We start from the raw sequence: 18,663 nt of genomic DNA, 5'->3' as shown, positions 1-18,663 counted from the left end.
CCGCCGCCATGGGCTGGGAGGAGAAGCAGGTTCGCGGGTACCCCGAGTTCGTGCAGACGGCGCAGCGCTACCACGGCCGGCCCATCTTCGCGCTCTTCTGCGGCGACAAGGATGCCGAGGGCCGGAGCTGGTGCCCGGACTGCGTGACGGGTGAGGCCCGCGGGGCGGGCGGGACGCCCCGCTCCCCGCCCAGGCGGCCGGCGGCGCCCCGGGCGGCGGGGAAGCGCCCTTCTCCCTCGGCCGTCGCAGGGCCCCCGGCAGAGCGGAGCGGCCCCGGTGGTGGGCCGCCCTGGGCGCTCAGCCGCGCGGGGACGGCGCTGGCCGCTCCCCTCTCGGGCCGGCGGCGTGCCCCGGCCCGCCGGGACGCGCCGCCTCTCTCGCGTCTGCCCGAGGAAGCCGGAGAGGCCCCGGGTGCCCGTCCTGGAACGCGTAGGGCCGGCCACCAGCAGCTCCCGGTGCAGAGCGGCCTCACGACATCCCGCCGCCGCTATCGAGGATCGCGAGTGGACCGGGCGAGGTTGGGGTTTCAAGCTCTGGCTGCAGTTGCCAAGCTCGTGAATCTAACCGGCAGCCTAGGCTGCGCCTCGGAGCTGCCCCAGCTGCTGCCTCACTAACAAGCTGTCCGTGCTGCCCTCGGGTTTGCTAGCCCCATTGTGCTGAATGGCCGGTATCGTAGCATGTTGTTCAGAGCAGACTGGTACAAAGGGCGAGCAAACAGATGTGAATTGTATGATGTTAATTCAAATTACCTCTGCTTTGTGTGTCGCGAGGCAGAAGTGACCTACCAGTCTGGCAGCAGAATATAAACGCAGTTCCTCAGAAAGCACTGCACTGAACTTTCTAGATTATACACGCCCGAGTACATTCGGCAACTGCTTGCCGCTGTTCTGATGGGCTTTCATACAGATGGGAGGCAACCATTATTTTTCTTAATTGTTAAAGCAGAAATTGGCCTTTACTCAAAGAACAGTCCCTTCAACGTTGAGCATGTAAATTCTGAAAAGCTTGTGCATAATCAGACAAAATACAGATCTCTACCTGAAGCAGCCTTGCTGGTGAAGTAGATCCATGCAGTTCTGTAGCACAGTAAAAGTATTAACTACTAATAGATTTTAAAAATTACTCCCTAGCTGAACCAGTTGTGAGGAAGGAGCTTCATAACATGCCTGAGGAGTCTGTATTCATCTACTGCCTAGTAGGAGACAGAGCCTAGTAAGTAACTGTTTCAGGGCCAGCAACTGATGTAATTTTGCTGTTCGTGGACTGGAGGTTAACTAACCAGTTGGAACAACTGACTGAACTGCCCTTTTCTGCAACAAATGAAGGTGGTTTGTTTTTTCTTTTGTTTGCTTTTTTTAAGTTTTGAGGTCAACACCATCCCTAATGGGAACAATCTGCATGCTTGTTCTGAGCAGTGGGTTGGGGAGGCGTGAGGCAAAGACCTTTGAATCATCCTCTTGAAGGCATTTTAACAGGCTAACTTCAAACTGCACCTCTGCAAGCTGTGCTTAACCCCTTCTTCCTGAACAGCTGGAAAGATCCCAACAATGAATTCAGGAAGAATCTGAAACTAACGGGAGTGCCTACACTACTTAAATATGGAACAGTAAGTGACTTACTGTATGTTCTGGACCTACAGGCATTCAGATGGGAAACGGGCAGGTGCTTACGGCTGTAAATGACTTAGCCACGTATGTTTTCTGATACTCTCTTGTTTAAAAAGAGCAGTTAGGAACAGCTCCTCTGCTCCCAGGCATGCACTCTTCCTGGCTCAAACAGTACCTCAAGAAAGAACTACTCTGCTTTCTGTATAATGTTGTCTATAATGAACGTATAGTAAAGAAAATACGTATGCTTCGTGTGTAGTGGTTGAGGGGTACAGAAAATTCTTAGCCAACGTATTGTTAGCTTCCTGACTTGCAGCTCCTCAAATTTTAAAAAATCCAAATGCTGAATTATGGGAGTGAAACCAGGTTATGTGCAGTATAGTCTTGCTTCAGACAGACTACAGCTCAAGTTTTAACTTGTGCATATTATTTAAATTAGCAGCTACTTTCTTAGAAATGCCTCTTCCAAGGCCAGAAAACCCTCAGGCTCTTACCTTACTCGCTCCATTCCCCACCCCACCCTGGAAGAAAAAAACTGCTGGAGTATGCCTAATGTTTGTATGTACAAATGGCTCTAGTCTAGAACAGGCTTTTGAATTGCCTCTAAAACATCTCAACTTCTCTTTCAGCCTCAGAAGCTGGTTGAAGAAGAATGTTTTAAAGCGGAGCTTGTGCGTATGTTGTTCACTGAAGACTAAATCCTCCAGCAGTCAATCATTAATGAAGATGTTAATCTCAAGTTATTTGCAGTGTCCTTTCAAGGAATCCTTAACCTTTCTTAAAACTTCATGATTCATTACTTCAGACTAGTCAAGATAAATGTATTAAATTCCAAGTCCAAACCTTCCACTAAAATCCTGCAACAAAAAACGCTGTATCCTTCCTGTTCAAATAAACTTGAGTTTGCAAACACTTCATTTTCAAAGGAGCTGGGCTGATGTTACAAACAGCAGGCACCTACAGTTACTGAAGAGTACAGCTTAACTGCCAAGTTACACCTGTAACTGTGAATAAGGGGGGGGGAGGGGCAGAGGGGGACGAGAAACAGAAAAACCTGCTTATTCTTCCTACATCTGACTTCAGGAATGTAGTAACTATTCAGGTAGTAACTGAAAGTGTTAAGATACATTTTCAGTGCCAGAGATGTTTAATGGCTTATCTGTTCAGTCCAAGTATGATATGCTGAAGGTTGACTGCCCTGGTGTCACTGATCATGTTAAGGGTTAACAGTTGCAGCACCTCCTCCTACAAGGATATGGAATATAACATGAACGTAGCACAAAAACAATCTAAAGTATGAAAATAAAATCCCTGACAGCTGCCAAGATCTGTGTTCTTATTAAAAAAAACTACAGGTATACATGGCAAATGCTTCTCCAATACTGCAAGTATTTGCACCTTTTTTTGTAACACAAATTGTTCTCACTACACGTACTGTAGCAAAGTGTAAGAGCAGCCAGGATTTCACTGGCAGAAAACCAGGGCTGAAGCTGACTTTAATGGAATAGATACAGCTACAGCGTATTCCTTCTGTAGAGTATCAAGGTTTATTATTACCTATCTCTCCTCCACTCCTGCACCTCTCCTGTCACACTTTGATTTCTATCTCTAAAACATGCTGTAAGGAAAACTCTGTAAGACCCCCAGCAACAATGACTGCCAGGTAAACAAATCACAATACCTCAGCTCGGTTTCAAGGCAAAAATCCACAATTTAGATTTTGTACAATATCACTTCAACTTTGCACTTGTAAGAAGTAGTACATCAGGGTGTTTTTAGCCACACTTTGAGACGCAGCGTTATTCTCCATGGAAAATGCCTCCTAAGAACAGACTTCTACACTTTGTATTAGATACTTAAATGTCGGTGCCCTCAGAACTACGTTTTGTTTTCAAAATGAAGAGGAGTCAGTAACTTCAGTAAGTAATGCTCTTACAAAATTGTCCATGCTGCAAAATAAATTGCTGAAGGAGGTGTTTATCAGTCTTGTATCTTTAAAAAAGTTGAAAGAAAAGTCACTTGATAAATCAAAAATTAAATGTACACACACACAGAGCCAAACCTACAAAAGGTTGTAAATACTCCTCTCTTGTAAATACTTCAGCTGACGCAAAGTACGCCTTATCATCCCTCCGCCAAGCGTTTTTCATTTTACAGAGGTGTTGTTTTGCTGCTGCTGCTCTGCAAGTGCTTGCTGGAGGCGCATTCTTTTCCGTGAATAGTGCTGCCAGTGAAGAATCTGTTGCTCATCAATAAATTTAGCACACTGAGCATTTACCAGTTCTTTGCGGAAATGTTCATATTGGAGCAGCTCTAACATATGCAAACACTGAGGATACCTGGATTAAAAATAAAATACACTTAAATACAAGTTGTTACAAGGTACGCTAAAACTGGAGTCTCTGATAACTCTGCAGTTCGTTATTTTAGTTTTATTATGTATGTGCTTTACTGAAGTATTGAACCACTTAAGACCGTACATATTCCATGCACTGTAACTTAGTAACTCGGTATTAGGCTAGGAAACAAGGAGTCCTCTAGCAGTTTATAAATGGATATAGGTGCTTGCTTACAGTAGCTTTTCTAGTGGCTAGATTTTACTAAACAAATACAATATCTCTTTCCAGAGCTCGTTTAAAGAACATAACCAAGAACCATTCTCCCAAAATTTGAAGGATTTTGGACACTCACAAAAATGCAAAGTCATCCTTGGTTTTGTGTAAGCATCAACAATGCAAAATCACGCTTAAAATGTACTTACTGGGCCTAACTGAAGTAGTTTTCTACCATAATTTTCAATAGTTTTATTTTAAGCAAGCGGTGAAGTGCAAATACAGGCTGCAAAGGAAAGATTCCATGCACGACTCATGGAAGACAAGTTTTATAATTTTGTCTATTCTTGCTACATCTGGACTATTGGAGGCAGGACAATTTGCATATAAACAACAAAGGGAGGGGAGGACACATGGGGAGGACAAAGGTAGGGTTACAGGCAGACACCAAAGGCTGGGACACTGCTGTACAGGACGTAATAGAAGGTAAACATCAAATCATTAAGATGAAGAAACCTAAGTAATTTTAACACTTACTTCAGATACTTCGCATATTCAGGTTCTTTCCAATAAAGTAAGTATTTAAGATAATTTACAAAAGCTTTATCTTTGAAGTAGCCTCTTTGTGCAAGAACTGAAATGAGAAATAAGCAGTTGTCAGTTATGGATATGTGAAAAAAAGCTGCCAAACTTGAAGAATATGTATTCACAAAACTATACAAAGAGGGACTTTAGCCAAAACGTCATCATTACAATCAAATTTTGACAATTCAAGATGGAAAAAAAATACCACAGAGGGGAAAAAGGTATTTTCTGTCAACATACAGGGCATAATAAACTTGTCTCATCTCCCCTACAGTTTGTGCCTTTCATACAACAGCAAGGAAGAGAACAGCTTTTTGAAACACAAAATTTTGACTGTAGCATCAAAACTGGCAGGGGATTCAAGGGAATTCAGTACAGTACCTGAAACTATTATTGTTAATAAAAAATCTGTTTTAAGGTAAAGGTATACTGTTAACGTGACATTACTTCTTAACTATAGACTTGACCTTTTTTTTTCCTCTACTGGACAGATGCATTTTTTTTTTCAACCAGTAAAACATTTTGCATTTTAAAAAACCCACCCATTGGAAATCCAAATTAAATTATTTACAGACTACTTTTGTTCTGTGAAAGACCCATTCCCTTTTCTTTTTTAGCCCTCTTTCTCCCTGTTTAACATTACCAGTAATAATAAACACCATTAAACTACATTCATTCCTCAGGATCCTGATATTTGCTTTTAAGTACTCACAGTTGAGGTAATTCGGATTTGCCAGACATTGAACAAACTCTAACTCCAGCTGGAACCGAAGTCGGTTCCCTGTATCATCTGATACATGAGAAAAACAGTAAGAATTAGACCCACACAATAGATTTGAAAGTAATTGTCACAGTTTGAGCCATACAAATAGCAATAACATGTTTAAACAGGAGAAAAAGCAGTAACTCTCCGTAACAAATACTGATTCATTTAGCAAAGCCTTCATTACATGAATCAGTGTTGGGCCTGCATTAATCCACATGCTGGGGTTTAGTTTGGGTGGGGTTTTGTTGGTTGGGTGGGGGTTTTTTTGGTGTTTTTAACAGCCAAGCAAGTGCAAAAAATGGAGGAATGTCTGCTGACAAATTAGAGTGAAAGAAACAGAAAGAGCAAGAATTTTTGTACAGGGAAAATTAAGAAGGTAAGAATAGGGAACTGCAAACAGCCCACTAAAATCCTGGTTGTAGGTATTTTTGAAAGTGGTGCAAGGCAGCATTTTTTTTTCTCAGATACCTTGACACAGTACAGTAGTGAGAATACTACAATGCTCTCAACAGTACAATGTGCACCCATCACTAGTGCTATACTACTGGGGTTGATGCAGGATCCAGCACCATTTGATATCTTTATTAATAACCTAGATGCGACAGGCTGCACATGCAGAACTTTGTAGATTACATAAAACTGGGGGGGAGTGGCTGAAACACAGGAGGGTTGTGCCATTCAGAGGGACCACAACAGGCTGGAGGAATGGGCCAGAAGGAATCTCAGAAGTTCAAAAACAGTGACATGCAAAGCCCTGCACCTGGGGAAGAATAACCCTGTGCAACAGTACAGGCTGGGGGCCAGCCTTCTGAAAAGCAGCTTTGCAGAAAAGGACTTGAGGTGCTGGTGGACATGTTGAGCAAAACCGGCAATAAGCTGCTGCAGCAAAGGAGCTCAACAGCACCCTGGGCTGCGTTAGGAAAAGCACTGCCAGCAGGTCAAGGGCGGTGGTCCTTCTCCTCTGCTCTGCAATGGTGGGACCTCGTCTTGTGTGCTGCATCCAGTTATCAGCTCCCCAGGACAAGAAAAACATGGATATACAGAAGCAAGTCCAGCAAAGGGACACAAAGATAATTAAGGGACTGGGGCTTCTGACATACGAAGAGAGGCTGAGAGAGCTGGGAGTGTTCAGCTTCAAGAACAAAAGGCTTGGGGATGATTGTATCAATGCATATAAATATGTGATGTGAGGGAATGAAGACAGAATCAAACTCCTCTCAGTGGTGCCCAGAGAAAAGACAACAGACACTAACTGAAATACAGTACATTTCTCTTAAACATGAGTTTGGAGTTTTGGGAGCAGGGTAGAGTTTTTGTTTGTTTGGAGTTTTCTTGGGGGCTGCCTTTTTTTTTTTTTTTTTTTTAAATCTGTGAAGGTAATTGATTGTAGGAGCATGTTGCCCAGAGAGGCTGTGGACTCTCCACCCCTGGAGATACTAAAGACCTGACTAGACAAGGTCCTGAGCACTCCAGCCTAGTTGACCCTGCTTTGTGCAGGGGATTGGACTAGACGATCTCCAGAGGTTCCTTTGAACATGAACTATTTTGAAATTCTGCCAAACAGTCCCATCTTGAAAGGTAAAACATGGAAGAACAGCCTACCTACTTGAACCCAATACCAAATCAAAGCTGGGTACTGAGAGTTTTTGCCTGTTTAGCAGTGGACATAAGCAATTCACTTAATTTCTGCATTTATGCTCATGACTATACAAGCTGGGGGCTACCATACCAAAAGGGATGAATAAAGAATCAACTGACTTTCTTATTTTCAGAATCACTCCACCAAAGTATCTTCACTTTAAATTTTTTTCAGTGTCACTGTACTCTAGAAAAACATCTCTCCCCTAATGGCATAGGCGATGTTATTTGATCCAGGTTCGTTATTACAGATTTTTCCCTCACCAATTTTCACCATATCACCTATATTTCTTTTAAAACTATTAAACATTCCATTGAGAACAAAAGCTTGAGGGAATCCTGATGGGGGAAATCCATGTAACTAATGATTCTACATTTAAAAATATTTTTTACAGACTACTGAACAATCATTTTTAAATCCGTTTAAAATGGCCCATACTGCCTTCAGTTCTTTTTTTGTAGCACCAACGAAGACTAAATAAAATACTTTAGGCAGGAATAATTTTTTCTGTAATACATACAAAACCTAACATGAAAGTTAGGTGCTAGTAATTTGATAAATTCTGTTTGCCATTATAGTTTAGTGACAAGTCTCTAATTCCCTAGTGACTCCATCTCGTGCCTCAGAGCATTGCCATACCGCAGAGAAAGGGCTATGTCCTTAAAAAAAAAAAACAAAACAAAACTTGACCAGAGAATACAACTGCAGTACAATGAAAGTTGAAAACACGGGTAACGATAAGGAGAACGCCTAAGTCTCAACCAGCATGAAGACACAGCAAACCCTTATTGCTGGAAGCCGGGCTCTCGGTTCTCAGAGGTCTGCTGTTACCACTAGAGATCACTCATTCACAGGACTGTGAGGCCAAATTTCAGCTCCCAGCTGCAGCCATCGGCAGACCTGGACACCAGGATATACACGCTTCTGAAAAAGCTGCATCTAAACGCGCCTTCCTTTTTTTTCTGAAAAAAAAAAAAAAAGCCATCCAGGCATGGCAACGAGCCCAGGACTCGTGGAGAACTGTGAAACCCAATGCTTTCCACAGAAATAAAGATGAAGGGCTGACGAGGACTGACTGAAGGCCTTGTGCTCCCAGATTTGCAGCTCTGATTCTTGAATCGAGGGCGAACGTTAAAAATGAGGTCGGGGTGTCATCCGTGGCTTAAGCCATTGAAGGGTTTTGGGAAAGCGGGATTTAGCTCCACGACACTCTGATGCCCCCATGCCACCTCCCCTCCACGGCCTCTGGCAGATGAGGGCCGCGGGTACTTCCAGGAGCCCTTACGGACGGCGGCAACGGAGCAAACGGGGTACCGGAGCCGGGCTGACCGGGACAGATGAGGGCCCGCGGGGCAGCAGGAGCTCGCCACAAGCCCCCTTCTCCGAGGACGCGGCCTCAGCACCCGCCCAGCACCTGCCGCCCCCAGGGCTCCGGCTCCCGTGCGGCAGGACCGCAGGCGCTCGGCCCGCCCGCCCCTCGCCACGCTGCCCCGCCGGACCCAGCGGCGGCCGCCACCCCTCACCTGTCTCCATGTCGGCCCGCCGGGCTGCGCAGCTCGCCCAGGCACAAGATGGCGCCGGGGACGGCCGCCGGCGGCGGAAAGGAGCGCTGAGGCAGGCTGGGAAGGCGGCGGCGGTTGCCCGGTAACGGGCCGGGCCCCGGCTCCTCGCTCGGTGCCACCGCTGGCGGGGCGGCCTGTGGGCCCGGGGCCGGCCGCGGGCGGGGGTCTCCGGTCGCTACCTTTGCGGTAGCCCGGCAGGAGTAGCGGCCGGTCGGGAGCGGGCTGCGGGGCCACGGACACCGTGAGCAGGGAGCGGGGAGAGGAGGAACGATCGATCCGGTGCTGCCGCCTCCTCACGCACCGCCGTTTTCCCATGGTAAAGAGAGTTCCCCGTGAAATTTTTTATTCATCAAACGCACGATGACAGAATTCCTCATTCTGCATTCGCTTTTAGATACTGATATAACATCTCTTGGACAAGTGCCGATTACTTTAAATTTTAGGTTTCCTAAAAATTTAGTTCCACCAGTTTCATGAGGGAAACATACGCTGCTCGGAGGGAATATTTTCCCCATAACGACATTACACGGAAACACCTAGATGAGATACACAGGAATTCGGATTTCGACTGTAACACGCATCATCCATTTACCACTGTAGGTAAGGGAATACCTCCTGTTGGTTTTAAAGTAGCAGGGCAAATGTATCTGTAGTCTGAAAGAATATTCAGAGATTTCAACATCCAAATAAAAACCCAGACTGAACTGGAATAATTCCTCCTTTTTCAAGTTGCTCTGCTGCCTGCAGCTCACTTCAAACTTTAAAGCAGCAGAAGTCAAAAAATCCAAGTACTCAGAAATCAAAGTACAAACTTCAGTCTATTTTTTAAACAACTAAAGTTCAGTTTTATACCAGTCACTTCACTCTGAAAACTTTGCAAGCAAAACAAATAAGCCTCTGAAAACCTTACTTACCACCTTTATGGGGCAGTCGCCAAGAATGCGCAAGCTTTCACCATCTGGAGAAAAAAAAAAAGAGTCACATATGCAATGCTAGTTCCAACGGGATCCAGTGTAGCCATAAAGATAACATCCATACTACTCCATTTTATAGGCTTGTTTTGTAACAAAAAAAAAAAAAAATTCCTTCTATAAGCAATATGGCTGGAAAGGTTAGCATTTTCTCAATGTTACCCAGGTATTTTACAGCAGCCATATGACCTATCCTCCGGTAGATGAGTAAGGACATTTTAAGAGCGCATTTCTCAGATTTCCGTACTGCCCCGAAGCAGCAGCAACAGAATTTCTGGAGGAGATAGGTAGCTTAAACGTAACTCATCTTCCAGAAACAATGGACTTGTTATAAAATGGGTGAAGAAGTCTTTTCCAAAAGTGGAATCAGTTTGGACCAAGGCATTGCAAAGTTTGTTGGAGGAAAAGCCTTAAGAACTACTCATTTCAGTATGCAATTTGGTGCTTATGATGTAAAACAAGTGCTTTGTACTTAAAAAAATATCAAGCAGAAGTTATTATTTGATATTTTGATCTCTTCATGATCTGTATTAAGAGGTTACTGCTTTTCTAACTGTACAAAATACTTAAGTTAGAATTCAATATAAGTTATTTTAAAAATCATTTTATTAGAGCTAGGGTGCGCCAACAGAAATTAAAGTGAGCCAAGTAAATTCGTGAACAGCAGAACTTATGAAATCTGTTTTTCTGCAGCTTTTTTTTCTGTGGAGGTTTTATAATGTCTAAAACTCTCGCTGAGGTCATGTTAGAGTCCCCTCTCAGTGGAGCTGTAGGAGAGTTTGGCTCTAGGCAGAGTCTTTACCTGGAGAGCAGTCTGCCTTAAACCCACCATGAATATCTTAAGGCTAGAATTTTTCATTCCACTTACCTGGCAGTGTATTTGCTCTTCTGGGAGGCAGTGACATGGCTTGAAGGGCTCAGTTTTGCCATGGATCTTCGCATTTATTTTTTTATCACTGCTGCCATTAGTGAGTCATCAATCCTTCAGGTTTCTCAAGAAGACCTCATGTGTCAGATCTGAACTGTTCATGCTCTAACATCACAGGTTTTATGATATATAATCTGAGTAAACAACTTTCTGGAGAACATTAATGTTGGAGTAATGATTTATTCTGTCATTTAAGGGAGCTTTTACCATAGAGGCAATTGAGTTCCGATTCCATTAGAAGGTAGCTTTGGGGGTCAATGTTCTAGTCATGTTTCTTTCCCCAGGTAGATAGATAAATGCTTGAGCAAAAGAGAGGATGATCTTGTGTTTGTATTTGCAGAACATTCATTTTAACTTTGTACTAGACAAGCCATTGTTGATCACTTCCAGAGCACAGGGAAATGGAAAGGAGAAACTCAACTCTAAAATACTAAACTATGTTTTGTTTTCTTTCTGCGTATTGGACAGAGATTTGAGCTTGGACTTTGTTTTGTGTTTCATAGCAACTTTACAATGAGCCAAGTAGATTTCAGTCAACTTCTGTACTTAATTCTTCATTCATTAAAAAAAAAAAAAGAAGTTGTATGAGTGAAACCAGTTAATAAACAAATACTCCGAGAGTGCCGAGCAGAGCTGCGCTGTTGCATCAGCACCCTGGAGAGGAGCCCAGCTCCTGGGGTTGTGAGTGTGTTCCAGAAGTTGCGGTTCTGCCTGGTGTTACATGCTAAATTTTCAGAACTTGGCTGAGACAAAAGTCCCAATGTTTTAGCACCGTCAAGCTGGCTTAGGTTCACTGCTATGAAAATTGTATTATTAGGCATTCGTGCAACAGTACACTGTATACAGACTTGCCTAAAACCTCACGGATTCCCCCCCCGCCCCCTTTTTTTTTTTTTTTTTAAGTGATTTGCTATTTTCATTTGTTGAACTATTTTCAGTATCTTAGTTAGCAATTTTCTATAATACTATCTTTTCCTGTGCAGTATGATTTTTTTTCCCTGGGAATTGGGTTACAAAAACCATCTAAGAGGGATTTATGCATAGTTTTTCTTAATAAAATAGGGTTGCTTTTTTTATACAAGGTTTTAGTGGTTGTGGAATACTACCATTACTATATCAAAACATAACAAGTCACTCCCCAGTAAACACAGACTTTGGGCTAAAAGCAGAGATCAAACAGATCCCACGTGTCTGCATTGCTATTCTGGAATGTGATTTCTCTCCCAAGACTGACTTCAGAGGAGAGAATCCTAAAAAAGAATTCATCACAGGAATAAATTACCATGTAGGTTTGCCAGAGTTAAGTCAAACGTCTCAATTCTTGGCCACCAAAACTAGGAATAAAATTGAAAGTCAGGATCATGGTATAATAACTAAAAACATTCTCTAGGAAAAGTTGGAATTTTTTTCTTCTGTTAAATATCAGTTGAGTCGAACTTTCAGGGTATAACTCTCAAGATATATGACTCTGAGCCAGGAATTTTCCATATTCTTGTGAAACGGGGGCAACATCACTGCCTCAGTTTCTCCATTTATAGGGACAAGACTGCCGTTGCTGTTGTTGTCTAAAAACTGTTCTGGAACATTATTTTTTTCCTGAAACATTTTGACAGAGTATGCTGTGGATTTATATACATATATTATCTAATAAACAGAAATAGATTAAAGAATGTTTTCTACCTTAAGGAAATCAAGCTGTTGAAACTTGAAAACTGCATTCAGAAAATGACATATGGCTGTAGTAGTAGTTGCAGATAGTAGCTAAGTGATGATAAAATCAAATTTGTGACGTGTCTTTGTAAATGCTATATTTAGGAAAGCCACAGATGGCAGGATACCTAAATGCCTTTCTAGGTCCATGAAATAACATAATATTTCTACTGTCATCAATTGTTTGATCTCAATGTCTGGACTTCAACCTCTTTTTCCAAATGCCACACAGAACTTTGCACTAATTTTAATACTAAATGAAGTATCCCCCATCTTGCCTAAGAAAGGTCTCTCCTTTAATATTTGAGATATTAGGGCACTGGATTATTTGGAGGACTCGGAGATTCCATTTCAAATCAATTTAAAAAAATATATCTCCTGTAGATAAGGATCTCGCATGTTCACGTCTATGACTTAAATCGGAATTGCTTCTGAGGGCTTAAGGGTGGAAACCGTTATCTTTTAATTAAAAGTCATCTATGCCAGTCACCTGTAGCGTTTTGCACAGTGGGTACTTGTAACTGACAAAATTATAATTTCTAGCTGGATATGCCTTCTGCTTAGTTAAATTTTACACTCATAGGTTTTAGATAATATTACAAGCTATAGGCTAGGTTCTGGCATTTTTAGTCATGTTGATTATTACTGCACCAGCAATAATGCTTTTTAGAAAACTGAATGATTTATGGTAAGGACAATATAACATCATTAGAATTGGCATAGAGACACAGCCATTAAATGGAGCTACTTCTGGGGTGTGAAAGCACCAGGGCTCCATTAGGCACTGGAGAAAATAGAGTCTTGTCTGAAGTGCTATTAGATCTTGAAGACAGACACTGAGGAAGTGAGGTGTTGCAAAGGGTTTGTCTATGACACCATAGTATAGTGTATTTGCAACAGAAAGAAAAGAAGATCCAGCAAGGCTTAATGATTGAAAACCAATCAACTGGAACAGTAACTGTTTCATACCCAATGCTTGGAACCCAAGACATCCCCTTTTGTTCATACATTTCCCATCTGCTTTAGCATAGAGTGCTAACTTGCATTGACATGGATTGACATGGATAATGACATCTTAAAGGATTTTACTCATAGGATGCAAGACAGAATTCTGCAGACTGGAGAGTATCCTGCTTCAAATATGGTTAAATAACAGAGAACAGAGTAGGCATTATGTTATATTTATAACAAGCCAGTACAAAGTCTGCAATTTTTCTACTCCAATGTTATAATTGTAATTCAATAGAAACAAGATGATAGTTATCAGTGACTGAAACAATTGTCAGAACATATTTAATTAAAGGCTTAACTTTTCACTGAGCTCTATTTTTTGAGGTCAAGAAACTGGCAGGTAATGTGCATTGCAAAAGCGAGCCTATGACAATCATGGTAGAACAATCTTCAGCTGAAGACTGTTAAACACCATTCAATAGAGCTGTAAATTTGGTGAAATGGTGTAAGAAGACTTAAAAGTCTGTGGCTTATTGCAGATGCTGGAATGTGTACTTATGTGACTATGGTACTCCTCTAGCTTCAGACAACCGTTAGAAAGCAAACATAAATTAAAGATAAAATGTCAAGTGTCAGAAAGTATTTTATGTTTTTCTTTAATAAGTTGGTTAAAAAAAAATCACTCTTCTATTCTTAGGACATCTGGAAGGCAGATGAATTTGAGGTCAGCCATTTGCCAGGAGCAATATGCATTGAACCTCAGAACAATGGTCTACAAGGAGGATCTTCACAAAGGTATTGCTTGCTCTTTGAAGCCCTTTTTAAGGTGCTCTAAGGAAAGAATTCTGCAGTGAGCCAGGATATATGGGGCCTGATCTAAAGGAATTCTTACCCTGTTGAATGCCAAACAGGCCAGAAAAACTCATTTCCCAGTAGTGAGGGAATGTAAAACTTCTAGTCTGAGATCCATAGGCAAGCTTGCAAAATAATAAAATGAATGTTACCTATTTTATAATGGTTGCAAATATGAATAATTTAACTTATTTTCCACTATATTTTGGATTACCATTACAGTTATTTAATTTTCCAATAATAATGTGGTTTGTTTGATCCACTTGCTATGCTACTTCATTCATGGCTTAAAGGACACATGAGGTTCAACAAGGCCAAGTGCCAGGTCCTGCATTTGGGTCACAACAACCCCAAGCAGCACAACAGGGTTAGGGAAGAGCTCCTGGAAAGCTGCCTGGTGGAGGACCTGGGGATTTTGGCTGATAGCCGGCTGAACATGAGCCAGCAGTGCGCCCAGGGGGCCAACAGCATCCCGGCTTATATCAGCAATAGCGTGGCCAGCAGGAGCAGGGCAGGGATGGGACCCCTGTGCTCAGCACTGGTGAGGCTGCACCTCAAATCCCGGGTTCAGTTTTGAGCCACTCAGGACAAGGAGGACATCGAGGTGCTGGAGCGTGTCCAGGGAAGGGCAACGGAGCTGGGGAAGGGTCTGGAGCACAAGTGTGCTGGGGACCGGCTGAGGTTTAGGGCGGGGTTAGCCTGGAGAAGAGGAGGCCGAGGGGAGATCTTAATGCTCTCTACAACTACCTGAAAGGAGGCTGTAGTGAGGTGGGGGTTGGTCTCTTCTCCCAGGTAACTAGTGATAGGACAAGAAGAAATGGCCTTGAGTTGCATCAGGGAAGGTTTAGATTGGATATTAGGAAAAATGTGTTCACTGAAAGAGTGGTCAGGCATTGGCCCAGAGAGGTGGTGGAGTCACCAACCCTGAGGGTGTTCAAAAAAATGTGTAGAAATGGCACTTCACGGCATGGTTTAGGAGGCCTAGTAGTGTTGGGTTGACGGTTGGACTTGATGATCCTAGAGACATCTTTTCCAACCTTAAAGATTCTACGATTCTATGATTTTTAGGCTCTTCTACTGTGGCACTGAGCAGAAAGGTGTAGAGAAAACACCAAGAGGAATTATGTATTAAACTAAGGAGATCATTGGTATGAATTTGGAATTAATGAAAAAATGTATCCCCTTTATAATATATTTTGACTGTGTTCAGCAAGTAAGAAACAAATAGTTAATTTGGTGCTGAAACTAATAGGTGTGCTCACATAGGCTACAGGTGAGGGCATTTTTCTTAATAATCACAAGATTAAACCAACAGCTCTGCCAACTGGTGTGGCAACATATTCCTTACATGGGAATGTATTTTTTTAATTAAAAAAAAAAAGAAGTCTTCTGGCACTACAAGCTGAGAACAGAGGCTTGAGAATGCAGCTTCTTCCCCCAACGTAGCCTGAAAGCTAAATAGCCAGATGAGCTATACAGAGAGGTACTATGAGTAAATGTAAATTTTGGATGTCTAGGTTTGATTTGTTTGGATTTATCTATACCAGACTAGCAGGTAGGGTTTTATTTTGTAGATTTTGTAACTGGAACAAATGTTAATGCTGCACTATTTTCCTATTTCCAAACACGAACAACAGAAATGAACAGGGGGCTATTGCACCAAGTTTCTCTGACAGCTCAGAGACTGAGTTCCTGACTTCCTTTGTAGTGAATGAGATCAAAACCTCAAGTCTTACCAGAAGTTTTGAAAAGGGCAAGCTGGTGTATGGTCTAGAGAAAGAAAGCTGGTGGTAGACAAGCAAGGGCATTCAACTTGCTCATCGCTAAAATGCTGAATGGGCCAAATGCTGGAACCTGAGCTGCAAGCTCAGATCTGAAGAGCTTTAGACCTACCTGGGGCCTTGGCAAATCAGAGTTCTCAATACCAAGTAATATAATTATGTGAAGAGCAGACTTAGAAATGTTGGCTTGTAGGTGCTACTTTAATGCTAGTGATAAAAGAGCATGAAAATAGATAGTGAGGCGCAGTACTGAATCAGACTCAAGACTAACTTTCCCCAGGCATAAACTGGGTGAGCAGCTGAAGTTTATACAAACCTGCCAGTTCATGTCAGCTAAGGTTCAAAGCTATGAAATCCCAGGAATTAAAATTCTGATAAAAATTAGTAATGTTAATTAATTAATTGGGACTAAATAAAAAACTGAACAATTTCTTTCTAGTTTTTATGTCTCTATCTCAACTGCCTGACTTAAGAGAATCAGGAGAACAAAAGACCCAACCAAGCCAAATCAGAACAACAACAACAAAAATCACATTCTCCTAATCTTGCACAGGATCACCTAACTATACTAGAAATAGCACTGCAGTTACTTTTATAGATAAAGAAAAGAGAGCTGGAAATGCATGGTCTCCAATAATGAAAATATGATTAGTGGGATTCCTTTCTACTGGCAAGTAGAACTCTAAATACTCTGTACACTCACCCACAAACTCACCCACTCACGATGAAAATAACTTTTAATTCTTGGTCATTGCAAAAGGTACTGCACAAATAGTTACAGTTTCAAGGATGCCTATATAAATATTTGGCAAGAATATAAACCCTCTCTTTAGCTGCATGCTAGCCAACCTGCCAGTGCTTATAGTCAAGATTATACAGCATTCAGGCAAACGAAAGTGCTGAATTCCTTAGGGAGCAAATCTAAATATACCTTTTGTAGGCAAGGCCCATAACCTTCGAATGCCAGGCCTACAGTAGAGTATGTTTGAATTATGACTAACATGTAAACTTAAGTAATATGAAGTAACCTAGAGCTTATGAATGATTACACAGCAGTAGAAAGCACACCTTGACATGTTACTTGTATTACATTCAGGTTGGGGTTTTTTTTTGCATTGCAAAATTAAAATTTTAATTAAAACATTGAGATTAATTGCCATAAGCACACAGTTTCTGTTATGGTTTCTTGAAGCACTCTTGGTTCCTTTCTCATATCTTACAATTAATGATATATCTATTCATTAGCTGTTTTTCCTAGCTCAGTGAAAACAGCCTATTTTTTTTTTCAATCTATTCCTTTTCTGAGGTCACTTTATGTACTAAAAAACAACCACCCCCAAACAAAAAAACTCCAACAAACAAAAAACCCAAGTTGTTTTTAAATGTACAGTTTTATATAGAACACTACAACTAAGAAAAATGTGAAACTCTAACTCTCACTATAATTATAATTTCTGAGGTGCCTGATCTTGCAGTCCTCTAGTTTAACCATTGCAAAAAGAAAAGGGAAAAAAAGAAAGTCTCAGGATCTGATCCTAGGTTATTTTTGCTTTCTCATGAGCATATTAAGAACAGTATAATACTTTCCATTTCCTTAACTGGGCTTTGGGTCAGTCATCATCCCATCTATCAGGTTTGCTTTGGAAATTCAAGAGGGAAAAGCTGAAAATTGTAGTGCAAAATGAGCATCCTGGTATGATCACCGAGATCTTTCCAAACAGAAAGATATGCACATACTAGCTGAAAAGAAGAGTGTCTCCACTGGTTTCAGTGCTGTCACGGGCATGAAGATCTGGTGTTGCCGGAAACAAAATCTAGCCAAATAATTCTGAACATATCAATCAGCTTCATCCTTTTCCACCAGGAGGCTGGGGTAGTTTTAAAGAGGAAAGGGAACAGGGGTACACGTTGGATAAGTGCTCAGCTGGCATCCAGAGTCACCCTTTTCAGACCGTGCAATGGATTCATCATATGGCTGAATCTGTTCAGCGCTGCTTTTTTCAATCTCTGAGTAGGTGAACAATTACTACATTATTACTAGAAGATGCTGTGTTGATGCAGTGTGAACATTAAAGCTAGCAAGAGAAAAAAAGAAGAGAGGCTCTTAACATAAGCACTATTTGACCCTAAGCAGCAATGTTCTCCATAACAAACACCCTGTGATGGATATTAATAGACACCTACTCACAAACACTGTTCATTTCACTGGAGACATACCTCCGGACTTTACACCCACCTGAATATCTTGGCAATCTTGCCAAGTATTGCTTACTTTTGTCCTTATCCCCACACAAGGGAAACACATTCCCCCCTAAGATACATCAGTATTATAGCTCCTGCTTTTCTAGGCATGTCTCCCTAGCCATCCCGTGTCTTCACAGCATTTTTTCTAGATGCTTTGCAACAGTATCATCTGTGCATCTTCTCCAAAGACTAGTATTTTGACCAGTAAATAGCAATAATTTTATTTGAAGTGTCATTCTGGGAGCACTAGAACTAAAGAAGCAGATTTTCTATATGCAAAATTTCTAGTGGTGATTTCTGTGTAATCAAAATTCTGTTGTGGAGTTTCTCTGTAACTTTTCCCATCGTTAGGGTGTAACAAGGTCTCTTTCTTCTCACCACATACATGTTACCCTGAGACTCTACACACACACACACACACCCCCATCCAGAAAACTGCCCTGAAATCAGCCAGTAGATTCTGGAAATATTTGGACACATACATTAGCAGCATAACTGCAAAAAGCTGTGTTTCC

General features: G+C 41.8%; 2 protein-coding genes and 1 long non-coding RNA gene across 4 annotated transcripts in view; 2 read left to right on the top strand and 1 right to left on the bottom strand.

The window, feature by feature from the left end:
• The first annotated feature begins 8 nt into the window (after window positions 1-8).
• TXNDC17 (thioredoxin domain containing 17) lies at window positions 9-2,519 on the top strand. 2 transcript variants are annotated; one of them, XM_064468292.1, is made up of 4 exons: window positions 9-150; window positions 1,131-1,212; window positions 1,531-1,606; window positions 2,237-2,519. In XM_064468292.1, the coding sequence occupies exons 1-4, from the start codon at window positions 9-11 to the stop codon at window positions 2,303-2,305; spliced, it is 369 nt and encodes a 122-aa protein (XP_064324362.1). In that variant the 3' UTR covers window positions 2,306-2,519. The 2 variants fall into 2 exon arrangements, with proteins under 2 accessions (XP_064324362.1, XP_064324364.1); XM_064468294.1 differs by lacking the exons at window positions 1,531-1,606; window positions 2,237-2,519 and adding an exon at window positions 1,361-1,519.
• A 1,049-nt stretch (window positions 2,520-3,568) lies between these two features.
• MED31 (mediator complex subunit 31) lies at window positions 3,569-8,791 on the bottom strand. Its single transcript, XM_064468291.1, has 4 exons — window positions 8,673-8,791; window positions 5,457-5,534; window positions 4,697-4,793; window positions 3,569-3,946 (listed from the first exon to the last, which is right to left on the bottom strand). The coding sequence occupies exons 1-4, from the start codon at window positions 8,680-8,682 to the stop codon at window positions 3,754-3,756; spliced, it is 378 nt and encodes a 125-aa protein (XP_064324361.1). The 5' UTR covers window positions 8,683-8,791; the 3' UTR covers window positions 3,569-3,753.
• Window positions 8,792-8,940: 149 nt separating this feature from the next.
• The window catches only part of LOC135316150 (uncharacterized), a 24,954-nt gene continuing 15,231 nt past the window's right edge, over window positions 8,941-18,663 (top strand). The window contains exons 1-2 of the long non-coding RNA XR_010375589.1: window positions 8,941-9,027; window positions 13,969-14,066. This is a non-coding gene — a long non-coding RNA (uncharacterized LOC135316150). The remainder of the gene's footprint in view (window positions 9,028-13,968; window positions 14,067-18,663) is intronic.

Source organism: Phalacrocorax carbo, chromosome 17 (assembly GCF_963921805.1).
Source record: "Phalacrocorax carbo chromosome 17, bPhaCar2.1, whole genome shotgun sequence".
Taxonomy (NCBI): Eukaryota; Metazoa; Chordata; class Aves; order Suliformes; family Phalacrocoracidae; genus Phalacrocorax; species Phalacrocorax carbo.
The sequence above is the reverse complement of the archived record's forward strand: the minus strand, read 5'-3'. Positions and strand labels throughout refer to the sequence as shown.

Excerpts from the sequence above, each read along its gene's own strand:
- TXNDC17 (XM_064468292.1), top strand. The coding sequence starts at position 9 with ATGGGCTGGGAGGAGAAGCAGGTTCGCGGGTACCCCGAGTTCGTGCAG. Across the intron at positions 151-1,130 it reads GTGCCCGGACTGCGTGACGG|CTGAACCAGTTGTGAGGAAG; the intron begins GTGAGGCCCGCG and ends ATTACTCCCTAG. Across the intron at positions 1,607-2,236 it reads CACTACTTAAATATGGAACA|CCTCAGAAGCTGGTTGAAGA; the intron begins GTAAGTGACTTA and ends CTTCTCTTTCAG.
- MED31 (XM_064468291.1), bottom strand. Across the intron at positions 4,794-5,456 it reads AAATCCGAATTACCTCAACT|TTCTTGCACAAAGAGGCTAC; the intron begins GTGAGTACTTAA and ends TTCTCATTTCAG. Across the intron at positions 3,947-4,696 it reads GAATATGCGAAGTATCTGAA|GTATCCTCAGTGTTTGCATA; the intron begins GTAAGTGTTAAA and ends TTTTTAATCCAG.